The 12,126-nt window shown below is 46.5% G+C and overlaps 1 protein-coding gene across 1 annotated transcript in view; it reads left to right on the top strand.

Annotated features, from left to right (window-relative positions):
* The window catches only part of magi2a (membrane associated guanylate kinase, WW and PDZ domain containing 2a), a 229,291-nt gene extending 219,029 nt beyond the window's left edge, over nucleotides 1-10,262 (top strand). Inside the window, 2 exon segments of the mRNA XM_080518115.1 lie at nucleotides 3,335-3,473; nucleotides 6,180-10,262. Of these exon segments, the coding sequence (XP_080374241.1) occupies nucleotides 3,335-3,473; nucleotides 6,180-6,832 (792 nt within the window). The 3' untranslated portion in view covers nucleotides 6,833-10,262.
* Nucleotides 10,263-12,126: the final 1,864 nt, after the last annotated feature.

Here is a 12,126-nt window from a genome sequence, read left to right as displayed (position 1 = left end):
AGGGCGTGTAAATTAAATTTAAAACCTTCGGCTGCAGTTTCTCAGCCCCATCGCTGCTCAGCGAAAGCCCCGATTCTCTGCTAACGCCATAAATTGCTCCCTCCTCTTCAGTATTTCTGTATCCGACAACCCACTGTGGTCCTCTCTCTCTCTCTCTCTCTCTCTCTCTCTCGCTCGCATGTTCTCCGATCTTTACGTCTCGTGCTGATAGCCCCGGTTCCCTCCAGATTGCTTATCTGTAATGAAGCTGTCAAAGATAATGTGTGCAAAATGCCCCTGGGGGAGGCATTACTTCTCTTCCCCGGTGGTGCAGTCGATGGACTCCGGTGGGCTCAGACGCAGGTCGAGGAGGGGGAAAAAAAAAAAAATCTCTCCCGGGGTTCAGCGGGAGTCACGAGTCGGGCTGCGGCGCATCAATCAATCACAGAACGTCACACATCATCCAGGAAACATGTCGGGATAATTGAATTGAATTAAATGTCATTTATATTGCACCAAATGCAACAGGCCTGTCAAGGCGCTTGCACAGAACGACACTTAACATTCCGACTTGAGCAAACACAACAGGAAGGAACCTGCAGAACCAGACCCGGAGGTGGTGGGAGGTTAGAACGGTAAAAGCTTCTCCTCCTCCCGCCGCAGATGAATGGGCCGGGGGTAGGACTGTCGGGCAGGACATTGAAATCAACTCAGCGGCGTGTTCTTGAATAGATTTTTCAGAAGGCGGCGCAGAGGAACCTTTGATTCCTCCTCCAACGAGCGCTCCCTCCAAACAGGCCGGAGAGGAATCAATCTGCATTTAACTCCAGTAAACGGCTCACGTTGGTTTTGGAAAGCGGCCGGTGAAGTGCCTGTCACTTTGGATTTGAGCGGCGCTTTAACACTCGCCGAGGTGCACGGGGCCCGAAAAAGAGAAAGAGAAAAAAAGCCCACCAGCTCTCTCTGCGACTCCCTGCAGCCATTCGTGACATTTGGAGTTGAGGCCAGGTCGTTTCTGCTCAAATGGCACTTTGTGAGATCTTTAAATGGGAGGAAACCCCGTTTCGATCGCGGCGGCCGCTAATGGGGGGGCTGCTCGCATAGCGCACCGACAAATCCCGCCTTGTGGGCGCATGTGCTCTCAGCGAAATTGTATCAGGAGCCGGTCGTCTGGAGTCGTCTGGAGGCCAGGGGACGGGCTCGTCACCCCACCCCCCCCCCCCCCCACCCCCAGCCCTGCAGCCACGTGTCCGTCCAGCTTGACTCCCCTCTAATAAGGATGAAAATGTCCTCTGCTGTTTGGAGGTGAGGATTAATGAGCGAACCGCCTCGTCTTCCACCTCGTCCACCTCTCTTCAGACCACCGTAATGACACCTAATGACCCCCAGACACCCCCCCCCCCCCCCCCCCCCCCCCCCCGATTCCTCTCACATTCACCATGGAGGCCCCGGAGAGAGAGCAACGGGAGATGTTTACTTCCATACGTACTGTGACCTGCAGTAACGGTGCCGCCCGGTAACATCCCCCATCTCTATGGAACCAATCCTCTATTCACACTCCTCAAATGAGTCTCCGTGTTTTCTGGATGGTTTATAACCAGTTTGGTGCTTTTCTGCTCAAACGTTCACAATATTTTTAAGTAATAAGTTATATATATAATAAATATATAATACGTTTTGATGATGATCAGGTCATTTAAGTGAGGAAACGTCTCGTCTCGTCCCGTCAGCGTGATTCCAATTCTACTCAACTATTCCTTTGTAGTACTATCAGTTTTAGTCGTAGTCGTAGTATCAGTAGTTGTAGTAGTAGTTTTAGTAGTTGTATTAGTAGCTGTAGTTGTAGTCTTAGTATTATAATTAGTAGTGGTACTTGTAGTCGTAGTAGTAGTACTAGTATCAATAGTAGCAGTAGTAGTTTTAGTTGTCGAATTAGTAGTAGCTGTAGTTTTAGTACTACAATTAGTAGTGGTACAAGTAGTAGTATTAGTAGTACTGGTAGTAGTAGCTGCACTAGTATTTGTAGTATTAGTAGCAATAGTTTAAGAATTATAATTAGTAGTAGTAGTTGTGGTATTGGTACTAGTCGTCATAGTCGTAGTAGTGTTAGTAGTTAGTTAAAATTAAGATCAGTTCATTCAAACTTATCTTTATCTACAAACAACTAATTTAGTCTCATCGATGAATATTTACCAAGTCCTTATCAATTTATAACAGCAACTAGCGGATCACCTCTTACATGTGTACACGATGTGTGTCAACACATTTTCTACTCATGAACTCAATTGACCAAGAGCCAAAAATCAACACATTTCATGGAGTTCCTTCTATCTAATCCCCGTTTACGTGACGTTTTCAAGTGAAAACTGAAACCTTCCATTGCGTCCCGGGTGTCCCGTTTACACCACGGCCGAAAACACAAGTTTTACCGTGTGATTTACTCTCACCGGCCTTATTCTATACTTTCTGAGCCGCGTCCACACAAAGGTCGAACCCAAAGAAAATAAATAGCCTTTACTAAAATGGACTGCTTGTTTCTCCAGTGTGTTGATTTGTTCCACTTCAGGATCGTTTTCTTCACACTCACTGGTCAAAGAGCTTCGACATGTTGGATCTGTGATCATCCTCTGCAAAATTAGACTTTTTTTCATGGCGTTGAAAATGTCTTGACATTTTATTTTGTATTTATTGTAATAAGGTATATTACTGTCGATATTAAACCTTCAGTTTGTCCAGTGTTTGGAAATGAGCTCACCTGCTCCGAATTGGCTTTTTAGCTCCACTTTCTATTCAAAGGTGAAGATTTCTAATCATATTAAAGTTTCTATTGCATTAAATGTATAATTGTATGAAGGAATACTTGCCTGAGAGAATGTATCAGCAAGGCCATACTGTAGATATTCAAGACTAGAAGTTACACTTCTGGTCGACAAAAGATGTGAGAAGTGATGATTTGGTTTATTATGTTTGAAGTGAGTATTTTTGCAGTAGATATTTACTGGAGATCAGTTTCCTCCACTTGGACACACTTCTACAGATCTATCTGCGTCAATTTGCCACCGTTCTATTTTTATGATTCAGTTTCTTTCAAATCCCTGCCATTGTGGATGTTGATCGTGTGGCCAGCCTTCCTCATCGAGATGAATCTGCCTGACAGTCAGAAGAGTTGCACTTCTAAACACATTAGATATAGTTTTGCTCAATTTGTGTCTCTTCCAAATGTTGTTCTTTTTTCTTTTCCCCCTCTCCTCTGTCTATTAGAATTACAAGCTCACAGCCAAATACGAAATAATATATTGGTTTATTATGTGCTTTTTGAACTTTTTGGAAAAAAAAATGTTTCTCCTCTGTTTAGGTCGGGGACCAAATCATTGAGATCAATGGCGAAAGCACCCGTGACATGACCCACGCCAGAGCCATCGAGCTGATCAAGTCCGGCGGGAGGCGCGTCCGTCTCCTCCTGAAGAGGGGCACAGGGCAGGTCCCAGAGTACGGTGAGTATCCACACTTTATATTCTCCTGCTGCGCTCTCTCTCTCTCTCTCTCTGTCTTCACGACCACTTCTTCCTGAGCTGTCGCCTCTTCCAACTCGTATTAACTTTAATCCGCCATGCATTTACACACACATGTTAAAATCTACTGTCCTTCAATACTCTCGCTGTTGTGAAAGCTCATATTTCTTGACTTTTCTCTTCGTGACTAACATTCGTTTATCTTCTGTCCATTTCAGTGATCTATCACTAATTGATTGGTCTAGGTTGTTACTTCCCCTTCTATAGGAATGGTATCTTCCAGTCTCTCCATGTGCATGAAAAGTGACAAGCATGGCTCCCCCTATTTCTTCCTAATGGGCCACTCTAAAGACACGGTTTGTTGATCATACGAATGTTTTACTCCTCTGGCTTTCTGTGCTGTGGCTTTGTTTGCATCTTTGTTTGTCCGCCACCGATTCATGATGCGCTTAAACACTATTAACTTGTTCTACAACCTTGAAAGAAGCCGAACTTTTGAAATAATGAAGTAAAAAAAAAAAAAAAAAAAAAAGCACACACACAGAGCTGTGAAATTAGATAGCATGGCTCTTCACGGGAAGGAAGGGTAAATCAGGCACCAGCCGCCACCTGCAAGGATAAAAAACGCAGCAATATGAGTGTTCACCCTGAATCAGCCGGGGGGAGATAAAGGTTGAAATACTGCGGCGGATTATTCACTGTGTAAAATCTCGGCGGCGCTCAGATCGAGCCTGCGAGGGGACGTTTATCCGCGCGAGGCCGCGGGTAATAAAGCACGGACGCACCAGTCGGGGCCCCGTCGACGCCCCTCGTCTCTGTCAACGCGTATTGATCAACGTTTGTCCTCGCCGCCCGGCTTCTGGCGGTTAAACACAGGAAATACGAGGGCGATGCCGCACCCCCCCCGAGCTGGAGGTGCTTCAGCAGCCTCGAAACGTGCAGGAGCAGCGACGACGTGGTCAAGCAGCCAGACGACGCAGCACTCGATCACGAGAGATACCCCCCCCCCCCCCCCCCCCCGCCGCCTTCCTCACCGCCGTTTAACCCACACAGTCTGCGCCGTGCGAATCAACGTTTCATCACGCTGTAGTTTACAGCAAATCTATTTTGCACGCCGAAGGCCAACACAGATCACGCGCCGGGATGAATCTGGCCGTTCAAAAGCACTCACGTACTTCTGTTGCAAGTTTCAGGTCGATGCCCGTGCTTTTTTTTCTTTTAGGACCTGCCGAAGCATCAAGATTGTTGTCTTGTGTGACGTCGGTGTGGAACGACACGACTGTGGGAATGTGCATGAATATAATGGCCTGCTTTGTTTGTGTGTGGTTCGCAAGAGTCCAGAATAATGGCCGATGACGGAATAATTATGCCAATTTCAAAGCTCATAAAGCCAGTAATGTATTAAAATCATAAAAAAAAAAAAACAATTGAGAGAGAGTGCTGCATATAAATAGTATATAAGTATCATCAGATGATGGATGCAGTTTTATTAAATATTTTAAATGCTGTCACACTGGTTGAAATACTTCATGACATGTTTCTTCAGTTATGTTATGGCTTTGTAACGTTTGAAATTCCCCTCGATTATTACAATATTGGCCATTATTACATTACTGGACAGGAGGGTTGCACCTTTGCGGTTTGTGGCTGTCAAAATCATCACTTATCTTTCAGAACGCTCTAAAAAACAAACAAAAAAAACCCCCAAAAAATAGCCACTAAAAGCAGTAAAAAAGGTTTTTCCTCCTCACATTAGTTTGATTTGCAGGCCAACGTTGTTGCTCTGCTCCCATACCCAGCAAGTTCCAACTCATGTAGTTTTGTAGTGACTCAGCAGAAACATATAAGGCAAAGGGAGCTTTAACTAAGCTGTGAGTCGGCATTAGCGCAGCGTGGGATAATCATCGTTTTTTTGCACACAAACACACACCGACACAGGCGTTAGTCTGACGATACATCAGGCTGGAGGTTCCCCTCCCGCTGCTCCGTCCCACTTCCCAGATGCAACGCCGTCCCCTTAATTAGGCCTCCGGGCAGCAGCGCAGCTCGTCCAGCCTGCCGCCGCACCCCCTAATCCTCCACCCCTCCACCCTCCCCCCCACCCCGTCACCTCCGTCCCACCGGTGGAAATGAATGATGGCCGAGGGAACCGAGGCTTACCGGCGCAGAAACGGGAACTAACAGTCCGTGAGAGTGGACAGTTGTGAAGGAACGCACCGAAGATTTCACTGTAGCTGATACAGAAGGAGGGGGAGGGAGGAGGGCAAAGATAAGGGGGGGAGAGGCTGTGGGGGGGGGGGTCGGACCCTTGAGATTTTCATTCCGGCTAAGGCGCCACCCTATTGGACACATCATCCATTTCATTAAACCTGTTTTCGATTTTCCGCCAAGGTTTGAGATTGGCCGCGGCTTTAAGGAGAGCTATGGGAGGCAGATTGATGTTGTCTGAAAGTAGAGTTGCCCTGTGACATGTTCAGAAGTAGGTTATCGCGCCGCTCGGCTGTTTAATGCTTCGTGCTTGTAGAATAGAGGAAACTGCTGTGATGATTTTTTTTTTTTTGGGTGGGGTGGGTTTGGTAATTGGTTGTGCAGTGGTGTGCAAGCTTTTCTATGGAGTGCATGTGTGTGTTGTGTGTGTGTGTGTGTGTGTGCTGAGACCATCACTGACTGTGTGCGTGTGTGTTCCAGACAATGCCCCCCCATGGGATGCTCGCCCTTCAGCCTCCCCAAGCCTGTCGGAAGTAGCCCCTCCCATCGACAGCCTTTCCATGTCATCGCCTTCATCTCATGCGGCCCCGGCTCCGGACCCTCCTCATCCGCCGCCTCAGGACGTCACTCGAGACCCGGTGGCACGAGACAGCAGGACGGAGCGCTCCAAGAGCCCCCAGAAGGCCGAGCTGCTGAGCACGGACCCCGTCGGCGCCGGGAGGAGGGCGGCCGCGGCGGGCGGCGGCGGCGGCGGCGGAAGGGCCAAGAAGGAGGGTGGCAGGTCCACCCACACGGGGCCGCGGGCGCAGCCCGGGCCTGACGGGGAGGCGGGCATGGAGGGCCGCAGCGGAGAGCCCAAACCTCCCCGGGGCACCAGAGGGAGGTCCAGGGAGAGAGACGCCGGGGGCGACGGAGGACCCGTCGCCCCCTCCCCCGGCAGCTCCCGCCTCCCCCACACCAACGGGAACAGCAGGGACGAGCACAGCGAGCGCTGGGGCGGCGGGAAGCCGGCGGACCGTGGCGCGGCCGCCGCCGGGAGGAAGGCCACGGTCTCGCCCGGGCCGTGGAAGATCCCCGGGTCGGACAAGCTGCCCGGCGCGCTGCGCGGCGGAGCGTCCACGCTCAGCAGATAACACCGCGGCCGCACTCGCGCGCCACGTTCACCATTCCCTCACACCCTCCCCACCCTCGACCCCACGACAGAGCAACGGGAGGGAGCAGCGGCGCCCGGACCACCTGCCGGGCAAACTTTTATTTATGATACTGTGTTTTAAATTATTTTTAGAAATATTTTACACCCTCCACCTTAAGAACTGGAAAACCATCAACGGCAGAGAGCAGATCTTTGTGTAGCGTGTCGGGGGAACGCGGGAGGAACGGACCTCTTTCCTCACATAAACTTGCAAATACCAACAACTAACAGAAGCGGCGTTGGATTTTTTTACACATATATATATAGATATATATAGATATCTATATATCTATATATATCTACACAGTGGAGTCTATTTTATGAAAAGGAACGTTAAGAAGACAGTTTGTCTGTTTTTAATGGGAGTGAATGGACAGAAGAGCGACGGCGGCGGATTAAATCTAATCTTCAGTGGAACTTTTGCCTTAAAGAGACAGTACGGGCCTGAATCTGTCTTGAATAATCTATCAGATGATTATAGACTTAGATATATTATAAAGAATATGAATATGTGGGAACACTTTGTAAATAAGATGGACTTTAAGCGAACAGAACCTTATTATAAACCCGACACGGACCAGAACTTTCAGCCCCGTGATCGCAGGTTGGGGTTGTTTTGTTTTTTGGGGTTGTTTTTTCTTTTTTTGTTGTTGTTTTTTTTTTTTTTAACAATCCCACTGCGACCGACTGCATCGTATGTCCACGCTTGAATCATGTGGCGTCGTCTCGCCCCCTCCATTTTTCTTCTCATGCCTTTGCGCTCGGAGAACAAGAAGAAGCTTGCATGGTACCACCGGGGGGCAGAGTGCCTTAGACCTGTCTGTGGAATCAAAAACTCCGGAGGGATTCAAACTGGCTGCTACACACAGAGAGGAACTGTTTTGTTTTCAGACGCGAGTGTGATTCGGTGAACTGTGAGACGCATTTACACTCCCGGTTTAGTTTGTCCTCGTCACCGATTTCTGTACGAAAAACAATTCATTTACACAAAAGACTCAAACGTCGGCGTGCGGCGGAGCCGTTTGCACCCGAACCAAACCAAATGAGTCCGGCTGAGGCGTCAGAGGATCGAGACCCTTTACCTGAACGAACGAACGAAGAAACGAACCTCCCTGTTCCGAGGAAGGCAGCGAGGACGACGCACGTGTCAGTCCCTGTTGACTGCTCAGTTTGATCAGGCCTCGTTCACACGGCGACGTTTTCAAGTGAAAACGCCCCTCAAAAAAATTTCTAGTGTCTCGTGTCGGGATTCCATTTCAATTTTCAATTCTGCTTAACAACTTGGTTCCTTATCGGCTCTCTTATCGCAGCGAAACCCGTGCCACCTGGCCGCCGTGTTTCCTGCTGTCTTCACTGGTGAACGACGTCGCCACGCACGTAGCGTAGCTTACGCGAGCTACGCTACGTGCGTGGCAATTGAAACACGGGGACCCGGTTCTCGAGTCCCATCCCGACTCGTGGCCCGACATGAAAAACGACATCGTTTTCAGGGTTTCTGTCATTTCAGTGAAAATAGACGTCATTTTCAAAACGTTGCCGTGTGAACGGGAAACTTTTCTGAAACGAAAACATGAAAACGGTGCGTTTTCACTTGTAACGTGCAAACGGGGACTTCTAGTAGATGGTTCTGTCTCCACTCACACAAACAAACATCCATGCCAAAGCTCCTTGTAAGCTTCCTTTTTGTTGTTGTTTGTTTTTGGGTTTTTTTTAGCAAACACAGGACTGTTATTGGAGGCTATTCTCTTATATTCTTTCATAAAACAATACTAAGAAGTGACCATTTGCTCAGCTTGGCCACTCGTTGCTGCTCCTGTCGAGCGCTCCATTCTCGGACGACACATTTGCTGTTAACAGCAAAAAAGAAAACAGTCAGAGGCTGCGGTAAAGTGATTTCCTCCTGAAGGCTTGACTTTTAGAGCTACGTGAAGAAATGCTTTTCGGATGAAGACTGGCAGGTGACGTTTGTTTCCAGCTGCTCAAGGTAACACCGGCAGAGATTGCTGCAGTATAAGACGGTACTTATAGAAAACAACCTGAAGGTTTAGGGCTGCCGGTTGCTGACGAAACGCCTAAAAGTGCGCACACATATCAGATGCTGGGGAAACAGATTGTTCCACGTGGGACTGCCAGAAGCTTTGAATTGGACAAACGAGAAGAAACGCAAAGAAAAATGAAGCTGCGTGTGATGTCGCTGACAAAACCTCACGTATTCTTGCTCCACCCGGCTTTTTCAGAAGAGCGAAGTGACGGCTCCCCTTCGACAAAACCGACAATTAATAGCAATTTAAATTGAAACTATCAGTGGTCGCTGCTTCAGGCCACGTTTACATGGCGTTTAAAGTGAAAACACGTTTGTTTTTGCAGTTTCGCTTCAGAAAAGTTTACACAGAAAAAGATGTAGTTTTCATGTTGGGTCACTAGTGGGTGCTGTTGGTTTATTTTCTTAAATGAAACCACACTTAATGTGTGTTAACAAAGGCTAATGCGCCACTGGCTGAGATGCTCCGAGACTGAAATCGGATCCAGACGCTTTAACAGTGTCGTTAAACGTTGGCTACAAATTAAAAGCTCGACTGTTAAAGCGTTCGAATGACAGTTGAAGGGAAAAGTTCAGCAAACGGTCCACAAATCTTTTCACAGCATCGTCACAGAAGTGGTATTACTTTATTTTTTTTTCTTCTTCTCGCGAACAAACCAATCTGAGTGAAATAAAAACGCTTTCACTGGAAGCGCTAAAAAGTCTTTTTAAAAAAAGAGCAAAGCGAGCCGAGTCGTCGTGTTTGCTATTGTAATCCATAATTACACAGGGACTAAGCCGCCTGACTTTAAAACTCAATCCATTACAGAGGGTCGGGGATTTGAATTATTGAAATGTTGTGTTGAGGGATAGAGGAACGATCAGACGTGCGTACGAGGCCTGTGAGCTCCAATTAAAACCACGAGAATAACGAACGTGTACATCATTTGGCTGAACTGCACCTTTATTTGGACGAACTGCTCAACCTTTGCACTGCTTCCTGTCTCCATCCAGTTTTCTAATCAAGTCATTGCGCGTGTGTGTGCGTGCGTGTGTGCGTGCGTGTGTGTGTGCGCGTGTGTGTGTGTGTGTGTGTGTGTGTGTACACCCTCCCAGCAGCTCACTCTCACTGTGTAGTGTTCCAGCAGTGTGTAGACCCTGAACAAATATCTCTATAAATAACGACTCGGTGTACTATTCATGGTCACAAAGACTGCAAGTGGAGCAACTATTTTTTATGAAATGCAACACTATGGATATATTAACTTTTGCAGAAATCTTGTTTACCTGTATGATACTCTGAAAAACGCTGTCAAAAAATAAATAAATAAAAGGAAATCTTGACACAACACGGACGATTTGTTCAGGAGGCGTCGTCTTGGTTTTTTCTCTCGGTGGAAGTGGCGGTGGCGCGAGCTGTGGAGGGTTCCAACCTGTTGGCTGACGTTGGCGTGTTCTTCCTGAGAGTTTCTTTGTTTGGCTGTTCCTCTTCAGCCCTTCTGCCCTTTCACAAAAGTGTGCATCGTGAAACATTTTATCTTAAATTTATTTACATGACATGAGTCATTTAAAGAAAAAAAGGCTCTTAACTCTTGGCTAAAAATTACATTGATAAAAGGCACAATGGCTAAAAAGAAATTGGCTGAAACCACATTAAATGAAATAAGTTGTTAAAATAGCTTGAACAAAATTTAAATGACTCGAATTTCTAAAAGAAAAGAAAACTTAGAAATAGAAAAAGCGAAGTTTGCTTTTAAAAAAAACATTTTAAAACTCAAATGTGAACATTTTCAAAAATGTAGTGAAAATGCGAACGCCTGATGCAAAACCGCTGAAAATGTCTAACCTCTTTCTGTCAGTTATTGATTATTATTCTAAAATCTGTATATAACTGGTGCAACTTCCAACATCCAGATTAAAGAGCATCTTCCTCCTACTGACTGTTAAAACTTCAGCTGAACTTGACGAGTGAATCCTTTTGATTTCTTTGTTGTTTGTTTGTTGTTCTTTGTTAGACTGACTTGAATCACACAGCTCTGTTAATTTGTCACAGCAGCACAATAATCCAGATCTGTGAGTATTACCAACATAATTCACGCACACAATCAGTAAGAAGGCCGTTTTTTTTAAATTATCTGTGATTTGCATCAAAAGAATCTTGTCCTGTCACATATGTACTGTTCCTAAGATAATATCAGTGGTTTCTTCACTGTCGAGCAAAAATCTAAAGTAGTTTGCACGAAGATCCTCCAGTTTTTAATGTATTTTAATGGACTCTCATTTGTCAGACTGCAAAAAACACCAATAAATAATTGTCAGGCTGCAGGATCACTGCATGGTCACATGAGGGCGCCACATAAATCACATGTAATCTGACCAGAGGTGTGCTGGGAACTCCATCTAATCGTCATAATTCTTCATAATCCGACCTGTTCAGGTATAATAACAGTGTTTCTTATATAAAAATGTGAGCCTGGATGTTTTTTAAGCAAGCTGATTCAGCGGCTTTAAATCTCCGCCTGCACAGTCCCCATACCGCCACTAGAGGTCAGTGTCGACCAGCACTTCTGTTTCATGCTGCTTGGTTTCATAGTTACTGGACTTACATAAAGTTATTAGTGAGACTTACACAATGCTGTAGAGAGTGAAGTTATGATGTCATAAATCACAGTATAATCTACCAGAGTCGCATAATTTCTTCTCTCTTGTTTCTCATCCCCACATTCAGATGATGTCAAACCTCTTCCATAGCTCTGGATATTCCACATGATCATCTTCATATAAATACAGGAAGTAGGTATTTGAACCAGCCTGACGGCGCAGTGTACTTTATTTAATGTATTCCCAGTTTAAACATGATTTTATGGCATGTTTGTATCTGCCCTGCGTGAACAAATAGGTGGAGGATGAAGAGAAGTAGGTAAATTAGGAGTACAAGGACAATGACTATGATGATGAAGAGGAGGAGGAGGAGGACTAGGAGGGGGCATATGAGGAGGAAGAGGTGGATGACCAGGATCCGGAAGATGTGGAGGAGGATGAGGAAGATGAGGAGGCCTCGGCCTCCTGCAGAGGTTGCTGTGTCCAGACTGCCAGACGCTGCTGGAAGCTTCCTGCGTTCGCCGCAGGATCAAATCCGTCCAGAGCCTTTCTCGCGTCTCCACTGAGCAAACAAGGGGCTCGTGACGGACCGCAGCAGCCTGCAACCGGCACAA

The sequence above is a fragment of the Blennius ocellaris genome (assembly GCF_963422515.1).
Source record: "Blennius ocellaris genome assembly, chromosome: 22".
NCBI classification, from domain to species: domain Eukaryota; kingdom Metazoa; phylum Chordata; class Actinopteri; order Blenniiformes; family Blenniidae; genus Blennius; species Blennius ocellaris.
The sequence above is the reverse complement of the archived record's forward strand: the minus strand, read 5'-3'. Positions and strand labels throughout refer to the sequence as shown.